The 12,898-nt window shown below is 37.5% G+C and overlaps 1 protein-coding gene across 1 annotated transcript in view; it reads left to right on the top strand.

Moving 5' to 3' along the window:
• The window catches only part of LOC113053422 (immunoglobulin superfamily member 3-like), a 170,798-nt gene that overhangs the window by 50,065 nt on the left and 107,835 nt on the right, over positions 1–12,898 (top strand). The window contains exon 2 of the mRNA XM_026218435.1: positions 6,379–6,759. Coding sequence (XP_026074220.1) covers positions 6,379–6,759 — 381 coding nt within the window. The remainder of the gene's footprint in view (positions 1–6,378; positions 6,760–12,898) is intronic.

Genomic DNA, 12,898 nt, shown 5'->3' with positions numbered 1-12,898 from the left:
TGTGTACTGGAAATACAGGTCTGGTTGAAACAGAACTTCCTACAGTTAAACTGTTCAAAAACTGAAGTTCTATTGATTGGCAGTTCAACTGCTGTAAAAATGATGTAATCATTTAAAATTTACAGTGGATGATTGCCAGATTCTACCTTCTGTGCAGGTGTTGAATTTGGATGTGATTTTTGGTGCACAGCTGACTTTTAACATTCATTTTAAGAATGCTACTAAAGAAGCTTTTTATCAACTTCGGAAAATTGCACGTGTGAGACCGTTTCTCTCTAAGCCTGATGCACAAAGAGTTAATCATGCCTTTTTAACATCTAGGCTTGATTATTATAATTATCTTTTTGCAGGATTAACTGCAAGTTTGATTAAGAGACTGCAATATGTGCAAAATTCTGCTGCTCGTGTTTTAACATGTACACCATCCTGCAGTCATATCACTGATGTGCTTTCTCAACTACATTGGCTTCCAGTTCAATCAGGCGTTGATTTGAATGTTTTTATCTTAACTTATAAAGCAGTACATGGGCTGGCCCCAGAGTATATTTGTAATTTGGTCAATGTGTCAACACCATTTCGGTTTCTTCGCTCTGCTGGTCGTCTACTCTGTACTAACTTCATTGTGAACTCAGAACTATGGATGGGAGGTAATTCTCTTGTGTTGCTTCGAGGTTGTGCCTCTTCCTATCAGGAATGCCTCAATTTTTTATGGTTTTAAGAAATTACTCAAAGCATAGTTTAGCATCAGTGAAGTTATATCTTACAGTAGTTGTCATTGTGTTATGGAGTAGTGTTGTTCTTTTATTGTTGTTTTATACTGTTGTAGCACCTTGAGTGTAGGAAAGCAGCATTACAAATAAAATTGATTATTTAATTATAATTATTTTGGACTGTTGAACATAAACACCCACCCACTGCCATTATAAAGCTTGGAAGAGCCAGGACAATTTTTAATAACTCCTTATTTGATTTCTCTGAAAAAATAAAGTCTCATACACCTAGGGTGGTTTGAGGGTGAGTAAATCATGGGTTAATTTGAATTTTTGGGTGAACTATCCCTTTAAATCATTCTAACAGATGTATGAGCAATCTCAAACTTGGGAGTGCATAGTGGACTGCGTAACAGTCAGTACCATTGCAGTAACAGTTAGTACTAGTGGTCTGTGTTGACAGGTAAATTCTGGTTTTTCAGGGGAAATGTCTCCAAGCTTGTCTCTGAGTTTTAAACTTACAGAATAGCATAAACAGTGGCTCTGAGGACTTTGGCACAGTGAAGTGAAACTTCAGCAGACAGACCAGGGGTCACATCTTCACTAAGGGAAATGGTTGAAATGAGAATACCAAAAGTAAAGGTGACACAGATAAGAAGTGCAAAAAAGGGTAATAACAAACCGTTCTCGGCCTGGAATTCTTGACACGGTTAGACAACATAGTTGCCAACTCTCACGAGACAAATAAGCAACTGCAGCTTCAAAAACAAGCCCAATATTTTTTGATAATTTATAATCATCAGTATTATTTATTATCCATTATTTATTACCAATAACTGAGCCTGCAACATATTAAACTGAAACTACCCTTTTATCTGAAATGCAAACAAAGTTATTTGACAAAAATCAGCAAACTGCAACGAAGTAGGAACAAAACTCATCTCCAATCACCTGTGAGCAGAATAGGATTGAAGAGATCAAAAAAGAGAAAAATACGAGAGTTTCAAAGGGGAGCTGTAACATAGCCCCACATTTATAGCCTACTAAAATATTGTCTATTAGAACCAAATATACTCTTAATATTATTAGGCTATAGGCCTACTATATACTATAGGCCTACTTGTTTTTTTGTTTTTTATTACAGTGATAATTAACACATTACAAAAAAATTGCAAAAAATTGCAAAAATAAATAAATAAATTGTCTACCTTATAAAGGAAAAAAAAGCCGTCACACTCTACAGTACATCTACTACTATCATTGCTTGGATTACAGCATCACGCGCCTTCTTTTAGAATGTGATATTTCTCCAATCCCTCATTGAAGAAAAATCACGTTAAAAAATGTGCGTGAGGAGGGGGTGGCATATTTGTCAAATTATGCTACAGCGCTTATATTTTTGCACTGATTGGCTATTAACTGTGAGCAGTCAGAGTGTCAATCAATGCATTGGAGAATACATTGAACATAAATGAAAAGAAACAAAGTTTAAGTTCATCTGGAAGCGAAGACAAAAATGCAGAATGTGCGATTTGAAACTGTCCTACTACAACAGCACACCGAGTTCTGTAAGTAAGTAGTACGCCTAAAGTATGTTGCTGGTGTTAAAAACGAGCTGCTTTTATCCTCCATGTTAATCAGTAATTTTACACATGATAAAAACATGCACTTAATTATCTCGGAAAACCGTAAGAATACGGCAGCCATATATATATACACACATTAGACAGACTGATAATAATTGTCTATATTAAAAGTATTGCTCTTAACAGACCTGTGTATTTTGTATCACTATTGCAGTGTCCGTTTTCGGAGCGTGTCAGGGGTGTCAAACTCAATTCCTGGATGCCCAGAGCCCTGCATACATAGTTTAGATTTACCCCTAATTAAACACACCTGATCCAACTAATTAAATTATTCAGGCTTATTTGAAAGCTACATGGTATGTGTGTTGAAGCAGGGTTGGAACAAAACTCTGCAGGGCTCCGGCCCTCCAGGAATTGCGTTTGACACCCCTGATATAAGCCCTGCCTGCGTGAGGCATGCAGCTTCTGGCTCGAGCTGTTCTGTAGTTTATTAAAAGTTGATTAACATGTCGCATGTCCATATTGCACCAAAATGCAACACTGCACTCCCTTGGCTTCGAAAGCAACAGACCTGCAACGTGTGAAGTCTATTGGATGAACGGTTCTCGACATATAACATACATGCAAACAGACAGACAGACACACAGAGATTCCTGCCTTTATTAGAGAGAAGAATGAGTTAAGCCCCTCCCTCCGAAGCCTCGAATATTTGGTGTTGATTACTACCGAAGCTTCGAAGCTCAAAAAATGGTATTCGGACCAGCCCTACTGTAAACATAAAGTTGTTGTCCCGGCTACTAGGCTATGGCATGTGAGTATCCTGCAGGAGGAGGATTGTTTATAGTCTTTTCTTAGAATCTGTGATTGTGAAATATCCACACCGGTGCGGTGACTGACTGCCAGTCTGCCACACACTCTTCAGAACATCAGATTCATCCATGCTGGAGCCGTGCCGACTCACAACACACGCAAGCTAGATGATTCCGCTAACAGCTGCAATTCCAGGTTTTCAAACCGGGATGGCCACAAAGAGGCAGAATTTATGGACTGCAGATTTCATGGCCTGTTGTAATGTAAAAAGAAGACAGAGGCTTGGAAGACAGTTAGCTTGGTGCTAGCATCAGACTTAAAGGTGCAGAATGCTTATGGACAGTTCACTGATCATCTGGTGTTTCTTACTACACATGAAACAAAAACATAATCTCAGTGATTGGTTGGCTGTTTATGAAGGCTGGACTGCATCGGTTTTATACGTTAAATCTACTAGGAAACAAACAAAAGTACTAGGATAATACACTTCGGTTGATTTGGTGCTCAAGAAACATTTCTTATTATGAATGTTAAAAACATGTGCTGCTTAATGTTTTGTGAAAACCATGATTTTTGATGAATAGAAAGTTCAGAAGAGCAGCATTTATTTGAAAAAGAAATAATTTGTAACATTATAAAAGAAATTCTTAAAAAAAAAATGTAGGGGTGCTCCGATCACGATCGGCCGATCATTAATGCGCATCTCGTCAGTAAAGTCGGTTCTCTAATCAGCGGTTAATTCCATCAGGTGCGTGATTTCACATAGAGCAGCTGTTACTACACAGAGCCATTGTTAATAGAGAAGATGCGCAAATCCACTTCATTTTAAGCGTTTATTGGCGCATCTTCTCAGTTAACAACGGCTCTGTGTAGTAACAGCTGCTCTATGTGAAATCACGCACCTGATGGAATTAACCGCTGATTAGAGAACCGGCTTTACTGACGAGATGCGCATTAATGATCGGCCGATCGTGATCAGAGCACCCCTAAAAAATTCTTACCAAACCCGAACTTTTGAATAGTTATATATATCTAATTTATTTGGCTGTGTTTCGAAGAATTATGTCTGTGAAATATTTTGCCTATTATATTTTATAATATAATTTAAGTAAATTTTTGTAGTCACAATATTGGTAATACATCAGATAAAAAAAAAAAAAAAACCCACCTAGGTATTTGAGGGAAACTCAGACTCATGCATTTCATTAGAGCAGACATCAGATCAGAGTGACTACTCATCTTTGTCGGCAGTTCTTAATACAATGGTGTCCAGGCGTCATGCCTAGCTCTGTGAGACTGTAAGTTTGGCTCTATTGTTGAGCTATATTTCTAACTGAATAGAAAACAATTTACCATACGTGAAGGTGTTTATGGAGAGCCAGGGTGGCAGAGCGTAAAGTGGTACTCCTACCGAGCCGGATGTCATGGAGGCAGAGAGGAACACAGGGCATAACAAACATCAGATCACCTTGGGAAGTGTAAATTCCCATGGTGCAGCACAGTCAAGATAACCCAACTGTCTACTGCTATTCTATAGAGCTGTTTGCTGACATAGCATTAGGATGCTGTTTCAGTGTTGTTTTTTTGGAGTGTCCGTGTGTGTAGGCAGCTGGCATAAAGAAAGCACAGGCGTGTGTGGGCTTACAGGGGTTAGAAAGGGAAAGACACAGATAAAGAAACACTTTCAGTTCACTATGGGATGCCCCAGAGAAATGCAGATGCATGTGCATATTTAGAAATAATTAAATCAATGATGTCTCTTCTGAGGCGTGGGGAGCGTTCACCCACACACGCTCACTCATTGTCACAGATCCGCACCAGACGGGACATGCCAGCAGATGGGCTGCGTCTTTTTTTCTGTTACAGATTGGACAGTGACATCTGAGGAATGACTTTCTCCCCGTTTCTCAACTCCCAACTGTTCACACTTGTCTTCCTTTATCCTACATTTTTGTCAAGCTTGGACAGGCTAGGATGATGTTAGTTTATCGGTTAATATCTTTCATTCTGTACAAAGCACTCGTCATTCTCAGAGTTGTTGACACAGTCTTAAAGATGCAGACACTGTAAAACTTCTGAAAGTAAAGCAAACCATGCCACTTGTGTGTCCCGTGGTGGCTTAAATACATCGAAAAATCCTATAGTAAATGGCATACTTTACACTCTAATAAAAATCCTGTTAAATTCACTGTTAAAAAACGGTGTTTGTTTGCTTATTTTTTATTATTATCATTAAAATATTTATACTTTAAACAAGTCATGTATTTACAGGTTAATAAGGACTTTGACAGAGTAATTTATCTATGAATTAATGGAATATAATATACAAATCATCATGAGCAAATGTGCATTTCCCAGATATGTTCTCCCAATATTTAAGAATATAAACCTTATATATCTTAAATTAACAGGAAAATTACAACTTCAGACACACACACAAAGATAAATAATTGGCACTTTCACACATGAAACCCATTAAATTGAGTTAAAATGTCCAGATTACCTTTTCTTGTGAATGTTCTGCATCTGCTGTTCATATTTTGCTACCAGTCACTCATCTGCACCAAAATGCTGTTAAAACTTTAAAATGTGATTTGTCTTCAGTTCTGTGTATTGCTTGTTTCTAAGGAGGCTAGTTATCGTTTTTTCATAAATGAGACAATCTTTAGTTTCAATTATCAGTCTACTTTTTGTATCTGCTTGCATGGAGAGAAGATTCCACATTTTATAATCTGTCCAATTTGACAGCGTTATTTTCCACGTCGTTTCCCAATCTAAACATACCCAATGAACACTTAATTTAAGCTAAGTGGGTTTGTTTTTAAATGCAAGACTTGAGCTGAGTGTGTTTTAAATAAACTCATTATGATTTGCTGGCACTTTGACCTTTATTTTTGTGCTAATTGTAGTATTTACAGTCTGAGTTTTTGAGTGCTGCAGACACGCAGTGGGTTTCAATTTAGTGGCTGTGTTTAGTGTGAAATGGGTCTCTTGGCTGAAGGCCACTTGATTTCTTGAAGAGCCGATGGTTCTTCACACACTTTAAACATAGACATACACATTTCAAGCACTCAAAAGCTTGAAGGTTTTCCTATCAGAAAGGTGTCGACTTTTTATCAAGATTCTTACTAGATTATTAAGAAATACCTTTTGAATGGTAATGATGGTTCACTTGATAAAATCATTTTAATTATAAAAGAAACGGAGATATTTATATTGAATATGCTCACATTTTTGACGACTACTGACCCCTCCTTCTGTCTGTCTTACAGTGGTCTCATGCTCGGCCCAGCGGGAGGTCACAGTTCAGGCGGGACCCTTGATTCGAACGGAAGGCTCTCACATCACCATTTGGTGTAACGTGACCGGCTACAAGGAAGGGGTGGAGCAAGACTTTGAATGGTCCATGTACCTTTACACCGCTCCCGATCGAGAGATCCGTATATTGAGCACGTCCCAGCACAACTACGCCTACGCCTTGTACGCCCAGCGTGTCAACAGCAAGGAGATCTACATCGAGAGGCGGAGCAGAGACTCTGTCTTGCTGCACATCACTAAGCTGCAGGCCACTGACCAGGGCATGTACGAGTGCTACACTCCCAACACCGACAGCCGCTACCTGGGCACCTACAGTGCCCGAACCAACCTCACTGGTAAGCCCCCTCCGAACTCTCACTTAACCCTGCTTTATAATATAGTACGCTTCTTACTGGACTGTTTTTGCATTCATGAGCCTTATTCAGACTGGACAAGTTATCCAGCAGGAGGCTGGATAAATGCATGTTTCACCGATGTGAATTTGTGATTTAATTTTCACATTTTCTCTCACAACCTTGGTGCAAATTGCTGAGAAAATTACCTACCGTTTTTTTTAGATAGCTCAGAGGTCCTCTGAGAAATCAAATTCCATCCGGATGGCAATGTCTGTATTTTATTGAGTAATATATATTTTTTTCCCAACTTCTAATTTTTTTGACCTTTCATTAAAAGCCATATCTAAAGCTGTCAGTCAGCACAACGAGAAAGTTATAGTTACAGTATTGTCCTTGGATTAAGACCTTTTTAACCAGCTTTAAGTGTTAAATGGTTGGTGGTTCAAGCATTGGTGACAGCCCATCCAATTCGAAAAGAGAATTAAATCAATAAAAAATGAAAAAGATCATTTAAAAACAGAATTAAATCGATCAGAGACAACTAAGTCCAGTCTGAATCTGTACATGAAATGTCAGACGTCATACAGTATGTTAATAATAGGGATGCACAATAAAGTGGAATATATTAAAAAGTATATATATATAGATGATGGTAAATGTAAAAATAGGGGAAATGGTTATAAATAATTCAACATATATATATATGTTGAATTATTTATAACCATTTCCCCTATTTTTACATTTACCATCATCTAGCTGTTTATTGTTTGAGAAATCCTGTTAGATCTCAAAATGAATATATATATATATATATTAGGGATGTCAACGATTAATCGATGATCGATTAATTGTCGATAAGAGATGCAATCGATTAAGGCTATCGATGGTCGGTTAACCGATTCAATGTTGGGCTGCGTGCGGCTCATGCGCACTCAACACGTGCGATTGGCTGTGAGTGACGGTGACGATAGGCTATATAAAAGTATCATCATTCATTCATTCACAATGTACAAATTAAGCTTTTAATGTGATTTAAACTTTAAAGTACATTAAAATAGAAACAACATAAAAGTTCTTCAACATTAAAAGCAATAGAAATGTAGTTACTAATCATTTCATCAGATAACTTTTATATCGTGCGCTTTGCAGGGCTGCGGGACACAGTGACAGGACAGGTAGTCTATTCATTCCTACAACTTGTTAATTCATTCCTACGAATTATTAATGTGGCAATTGTCCATGTTTCATTAATTTTGTTCCCTAAATAACCCATGATTTAAGTGAAATAAGGGAACAAATTAATAAATCGAACGAATTCTTAATTCATGAAATCTTTAATTTCCCTTCCCATGTTTACCACAGTAAGAGATGCGAAAACAGTTATTAAAAGCGAAAGATAATAAAATAAACCTGGGAAATTAGAGGGTTAGACTATGAAGATTTAGGAAAAGAAACAATGCCTAAATATACTGAATTTGTGGAAATTCGTGACCCAACCGGCAAACCAGAACAAAGCCGCGTAAATGAAGACTATGGGGTCCAAAAGCATGGTCGCGATCTAACATTTTCCAGTTAACCTATTATTCCTCTAATAAACAAAGCTTTTATACCACACTTGTCATAATCAGATCTTATAATTTCTAAATAAATAATTGCTGGATTCAAAACAGCGATTAATAGGCGCTGCGACCGACACATTCCTGGAGCATTCACTGCTGTCACTAAACGGTGACGCCGAGCATCGTTCACAAGTTTCTGCATGGAGCTGACTCGGGCACAGGTTCTAAGCCCTGGGACAAAATGGGATGCTTTAAGGAAAAATTATAGCCTACTAAGTAATAGGCCCAACATAAAAATAACAATTTGTTTTCATGTTTTTTTTTTTTTTTTTTTAAATAGGCTATGCGAAATATATCCGATTTAAATAGGCTAATTAAGATTAACGGATTTAAAACAGAAGTGTGGGCGCTCCATAAGTTCACAAAAAAAAAAAGGATGACAACGCATTCTGTTTGTTTGCTTTATTTTACAAGAGCACAAATCTTCTGTTTTTATTGTGAGTGTGCACAAATGAAAGTAAACACTTTTGCGGAAAATATATATATATATATTTAATGTCTCAGCTGTTTCGATCGCCCCGGAGCCTGCTGCACACGTATATTCTAGCGATTCAAACTTACATCGCAGTCTGTTCATTATCAAAATAAAATGTCAACTAAACATTAAAAGGTTACACTGGTCAGTTTAAATAGACCGTAGTATACCGGTCCACTCTGCTGTTATGCCAAGGACGTTTTTGCTCATATGAAGAGGATCATCTTTTCCGTCTATATGCGAATGCGTGTTAAGTACAAGCCTAGTTTACATTATAAATAATAGTTTAACATTCAAATACATTGCGAATATGGAAACATTTCGATTTGTGCCGAATGAGACATGAGCAATAACCTCCAAATAAATCTAGCCAAAGCCGCGCTCGCTCATCCTCGTCTGCACGCATGCACTGTCACAATCTAATGCACTGTATGCCGGATTTTAAAAAATCTGACATTTTCTAGGACAGAATCCAGCAGGATCAAATTAATGTGAGCAACTGTGTTTTGGTGCAGCAGCGCCGATGTAGTTCACTTAATGTGCAGCGCAGTCACACGCGCTCCACATTTCGGATAATTTTATACAATAATGTCAGTTGAAAACATTGCAATTGTGCTTTAAAATACAACAACGAGCACCACAAAACCATTTAAAGAGGCGCGTTCAGCGTTCTGCGTGCAGGATTGGAAACTGTCAACAAAGTAAAATGACCTCAAAAGTATGGCGCGCTCTCTTCATTTTATCAAATGATCATAATCGCATCTATTCATTTTATAATCCTGCTACTAGCATTTTATTCAGACTAAAACCTCTTTAATTCAAGTGAGAAAGCGTTTTGTGTGTGTGTGTGGCTTTTGCACATCCTGTCATACCGCTGACTGCGTGCCTGCAATAGACGCATTTTGCAGTATTATGGTTAACGATTAATCGATTAATTGATCGTTAATTTAAACGACGATCGATCATGGAAATAATCGAAATTTGACATCCCTAATATATATATATATATATATATATATATATATATATATACCTTTAACACTAGCTTGCTCTATTCTTTTTTTATTCTATCTGTTTTCTTTTTATTTATTATATTATTTAAAAGCCCATGCTACGTGTACTGTGTTAACCTAACTGAGACTTGTTATAGCACTTATATTGCATTGCTCTTTTTGATTGCTTCCACTGACCTCATTTGTAAGTCGCTTTGGATAAAAGCGTCTGCTAAATGAATAAATGTAAATGTAAATATATATTTTTATACTTTACATTGTAATGTTGTGACATCTAAATTCACTTCTAGCATTTAAAATTACTAATTTTAGTTTTTATTTCTAATTTGTTTAGATAAAATTGTGCTTTTCTTTTCTTCTATTTATCAGCTTAACCATATCAGCAAGAATTTTAACATTTTGTGCATCCCAATTAATAACTAATTTGAGTAGAAAACACTGTTTAAAAACATACTTAACCTGAATAGTATACTGAATAATTATTGGGCTTTTTTTTTTTTTTTGGTTTTTCAAAGAAATTCTAGCAATTCAGGTTTGGATTTTTTTTTTTTTTTTTTTTTTTTTTTTGTGAGCTGTCAGCCTGAATCCTCTCCAACTCGTCATTGCTCATGTTAATGGATCTGTGCTAATTGGTGGACTTTTAATGCCTGATTGGATTTATGCTGCTCAGATCAGTCACTGTTCTGGTGGAATAGTGAAGCTACCTGACAGAATGCCAGTCCATCTGTCTGCCAGCCCACCCTATTATTAAGTTGGGCACAGGCTGTAATGTTGCCTTGCCACCTGCCACCATGATATCAGTATCAATAGTCTCTTAATTGTAATTGTAGTTAAACTTTACCCTTCCAGCTCTGCTCACACACACACATTCCGCTGATGTCTCTTCCATCAGTTAGCACAGTCACATGGGCTTATCAGTGACCGTGACTTATTACAAAATACTCATTGTTAACAGTTCGGCTGTTGCTTATTATGACTAAACATATGGGCTGAGTTGTCAATGCCAGGCGTTGCTCCATAGGCTCACATGCACCACGTGTCTTGAGATGCTGCACAAATGGACATGTGGACCAGCAAGAACAGTTTTAATATGGGATCGGTGAGTCATGAGTCGTGTTTGGTGTGGGCTGGGGAGCATCACACTGAGAGCCACCTGTTTAAGGACAGGCATGTTGCACAACCCCCCATTCTGAGATCCTTGTCCTCTTTTAAGTACACCATCGTCCTTTTTCCTGTCTACTTGCTAACAGACCTCATGGAAGTGCTCTTTTTAAGTGATGTCCTATTCCCACCATCACAATAACAATAATTGTTGGAGAAAAAAAAATTACAAATGAGTTAATCATTGCCACCATTTATATCAAACCTGTGGCAAACAAATGTTTTGTACCTCATTGTCATGTGTAGTCATGTGACATTTATGGCTCAGGGGCTGGATTCATGAAATCTTCTTATGGAAGAATTTATGAAATTTCTTAAGAATTAGAATGTATCTAATTTAAGTTACATTTTTGAAATTCTTTTAAGGAAAATGATTTGCTGCTATATAGCCTATTGAATGACAGTTGATGTCAAAGACCCACCCATTCTCAAAGGCTTTTTTTGAGAATCTTAAAGAGTTAGTTCACCAGAGAATTAAAATTTGTAATTTTTTGGAATACAAAGTATTGGTAACTTGTATTTTTAATTGAGAAAATAAGAAGAAAAAAGCAGTAAAAAAGATTTTCGTTTTTAAGAATGTTTCATGAATCCGGTCTCAGGTGAATGGCTCAAAAGAAAACAAATACCCATTATACTGAAATGAGGTTTTTTAGCTGTCTTTGAGATGCTAAAGCTCGTAATAAAATGTATACTGTTCCGTGTGAGTTACTCTCCCTAATACTACAGGATTTCATATTCCTAATGATCAAAATGTAGTCCCTTCTCTTAGAATAGGGTGCAGCAGAACTGTAAGTATCTTTTAGGGACAGAAACCGTGTTTGTGTGTGTCAGGGAGTGGTGACCTTTGCATCCTCTCTTTCCTCTCATCCTGAAAATCCCACAGTGCACATCCCAAGATCTGCTCTAAAACCCCCTTCAACTCTTTATCAGGCAAGATTATGCTTGAAAGGCAAGCTAAGGTCAGAAATAAGGTCTGGCAAATACAGATAACAACAACTCTATCCCAAAATATAGTGAGTAGTAGTTCACAAATGAAGCTTCCTGCCTGAAAAGAGAGACCTGATTAAGGGGCCGTTCACATATTGCGCCTAAAAACGCATGGAAAACGCTAGGCACGCCGCTTTCTCCTTCTTTCCAAAGCGCTCGGGCAGAAGCGCTCCTGAGGCGTCTGCCTTTGCTAAGCAACCATGACGTGCTCTCTCCATGAAGGCGTGGAAATTTCAGCAAAGGATAAATGGATTTGCAGCACAAAAAAATCGCTCTAAGTAGCTCTGCTACTAAATTTATTTCAAAATGGCAATCCATATACAGCTATGAACACCTGTTCCTTCATCTTGGCTGAGTTTTCAACGTTGTTATGGGAAAGGATGAAGCTGATTGGTTAGTTCTTGTCACATGACCCGCGGTGCGCTTGCTGCATTCTGAAAAGTTGAGATGTTTTTAACTCGATGCGGTGCGGACGCGCCTGGAAAAAACTGGCGTCGCTTCCATTATGAGCGTGCATGCCGCGCGCCTACATTGGAAATAACGAACTTGCGCGCGCAAAAGACGCGAAATGTGAATGGCCCCTAAGACCTGATTAATGATCACAAATGAGGTTTACATTAGCACTAAGCTAATAAAGCAATGCACTACTAACTTAGAAATTTTTTTTGCAAGTGTTTGAAAGTTGTTATTTAGTGTGTTTGGTGCGAGTTAGTGCTGTTAACTGAAGTTAACTGAACTGAAGTTATTAATGACATTATTAATTTAGATTTTTGGGTGAACTAACCCTTTAATTCTCCTGTAATATTGGACTGTTTCACTCAATATTTGTGTGCTATGTACTAGGGGTGGGCAGTATAGACAAAATTAACTCGTAGAAATTTGTA

Source organism: Carassius auratus, chromosome 34 (genome assembly GCF_003368295.1).
Source record: "Carassius auratus strain Wakin chromosome 34, ASM336829v1, whole genome shotgun sequence".
Lineage (NCBI taxonomy): Eukaryota > Metazoa > Chordata > Actinopteri > Cypriniformes > Cyprinidae > Carassius > Carassius auratus.
The sequence above is the reverse complement of the archived record's forward strand: the minus strand, read 5'-3'. Positions and strand labels throughout refer to the sequence as shown.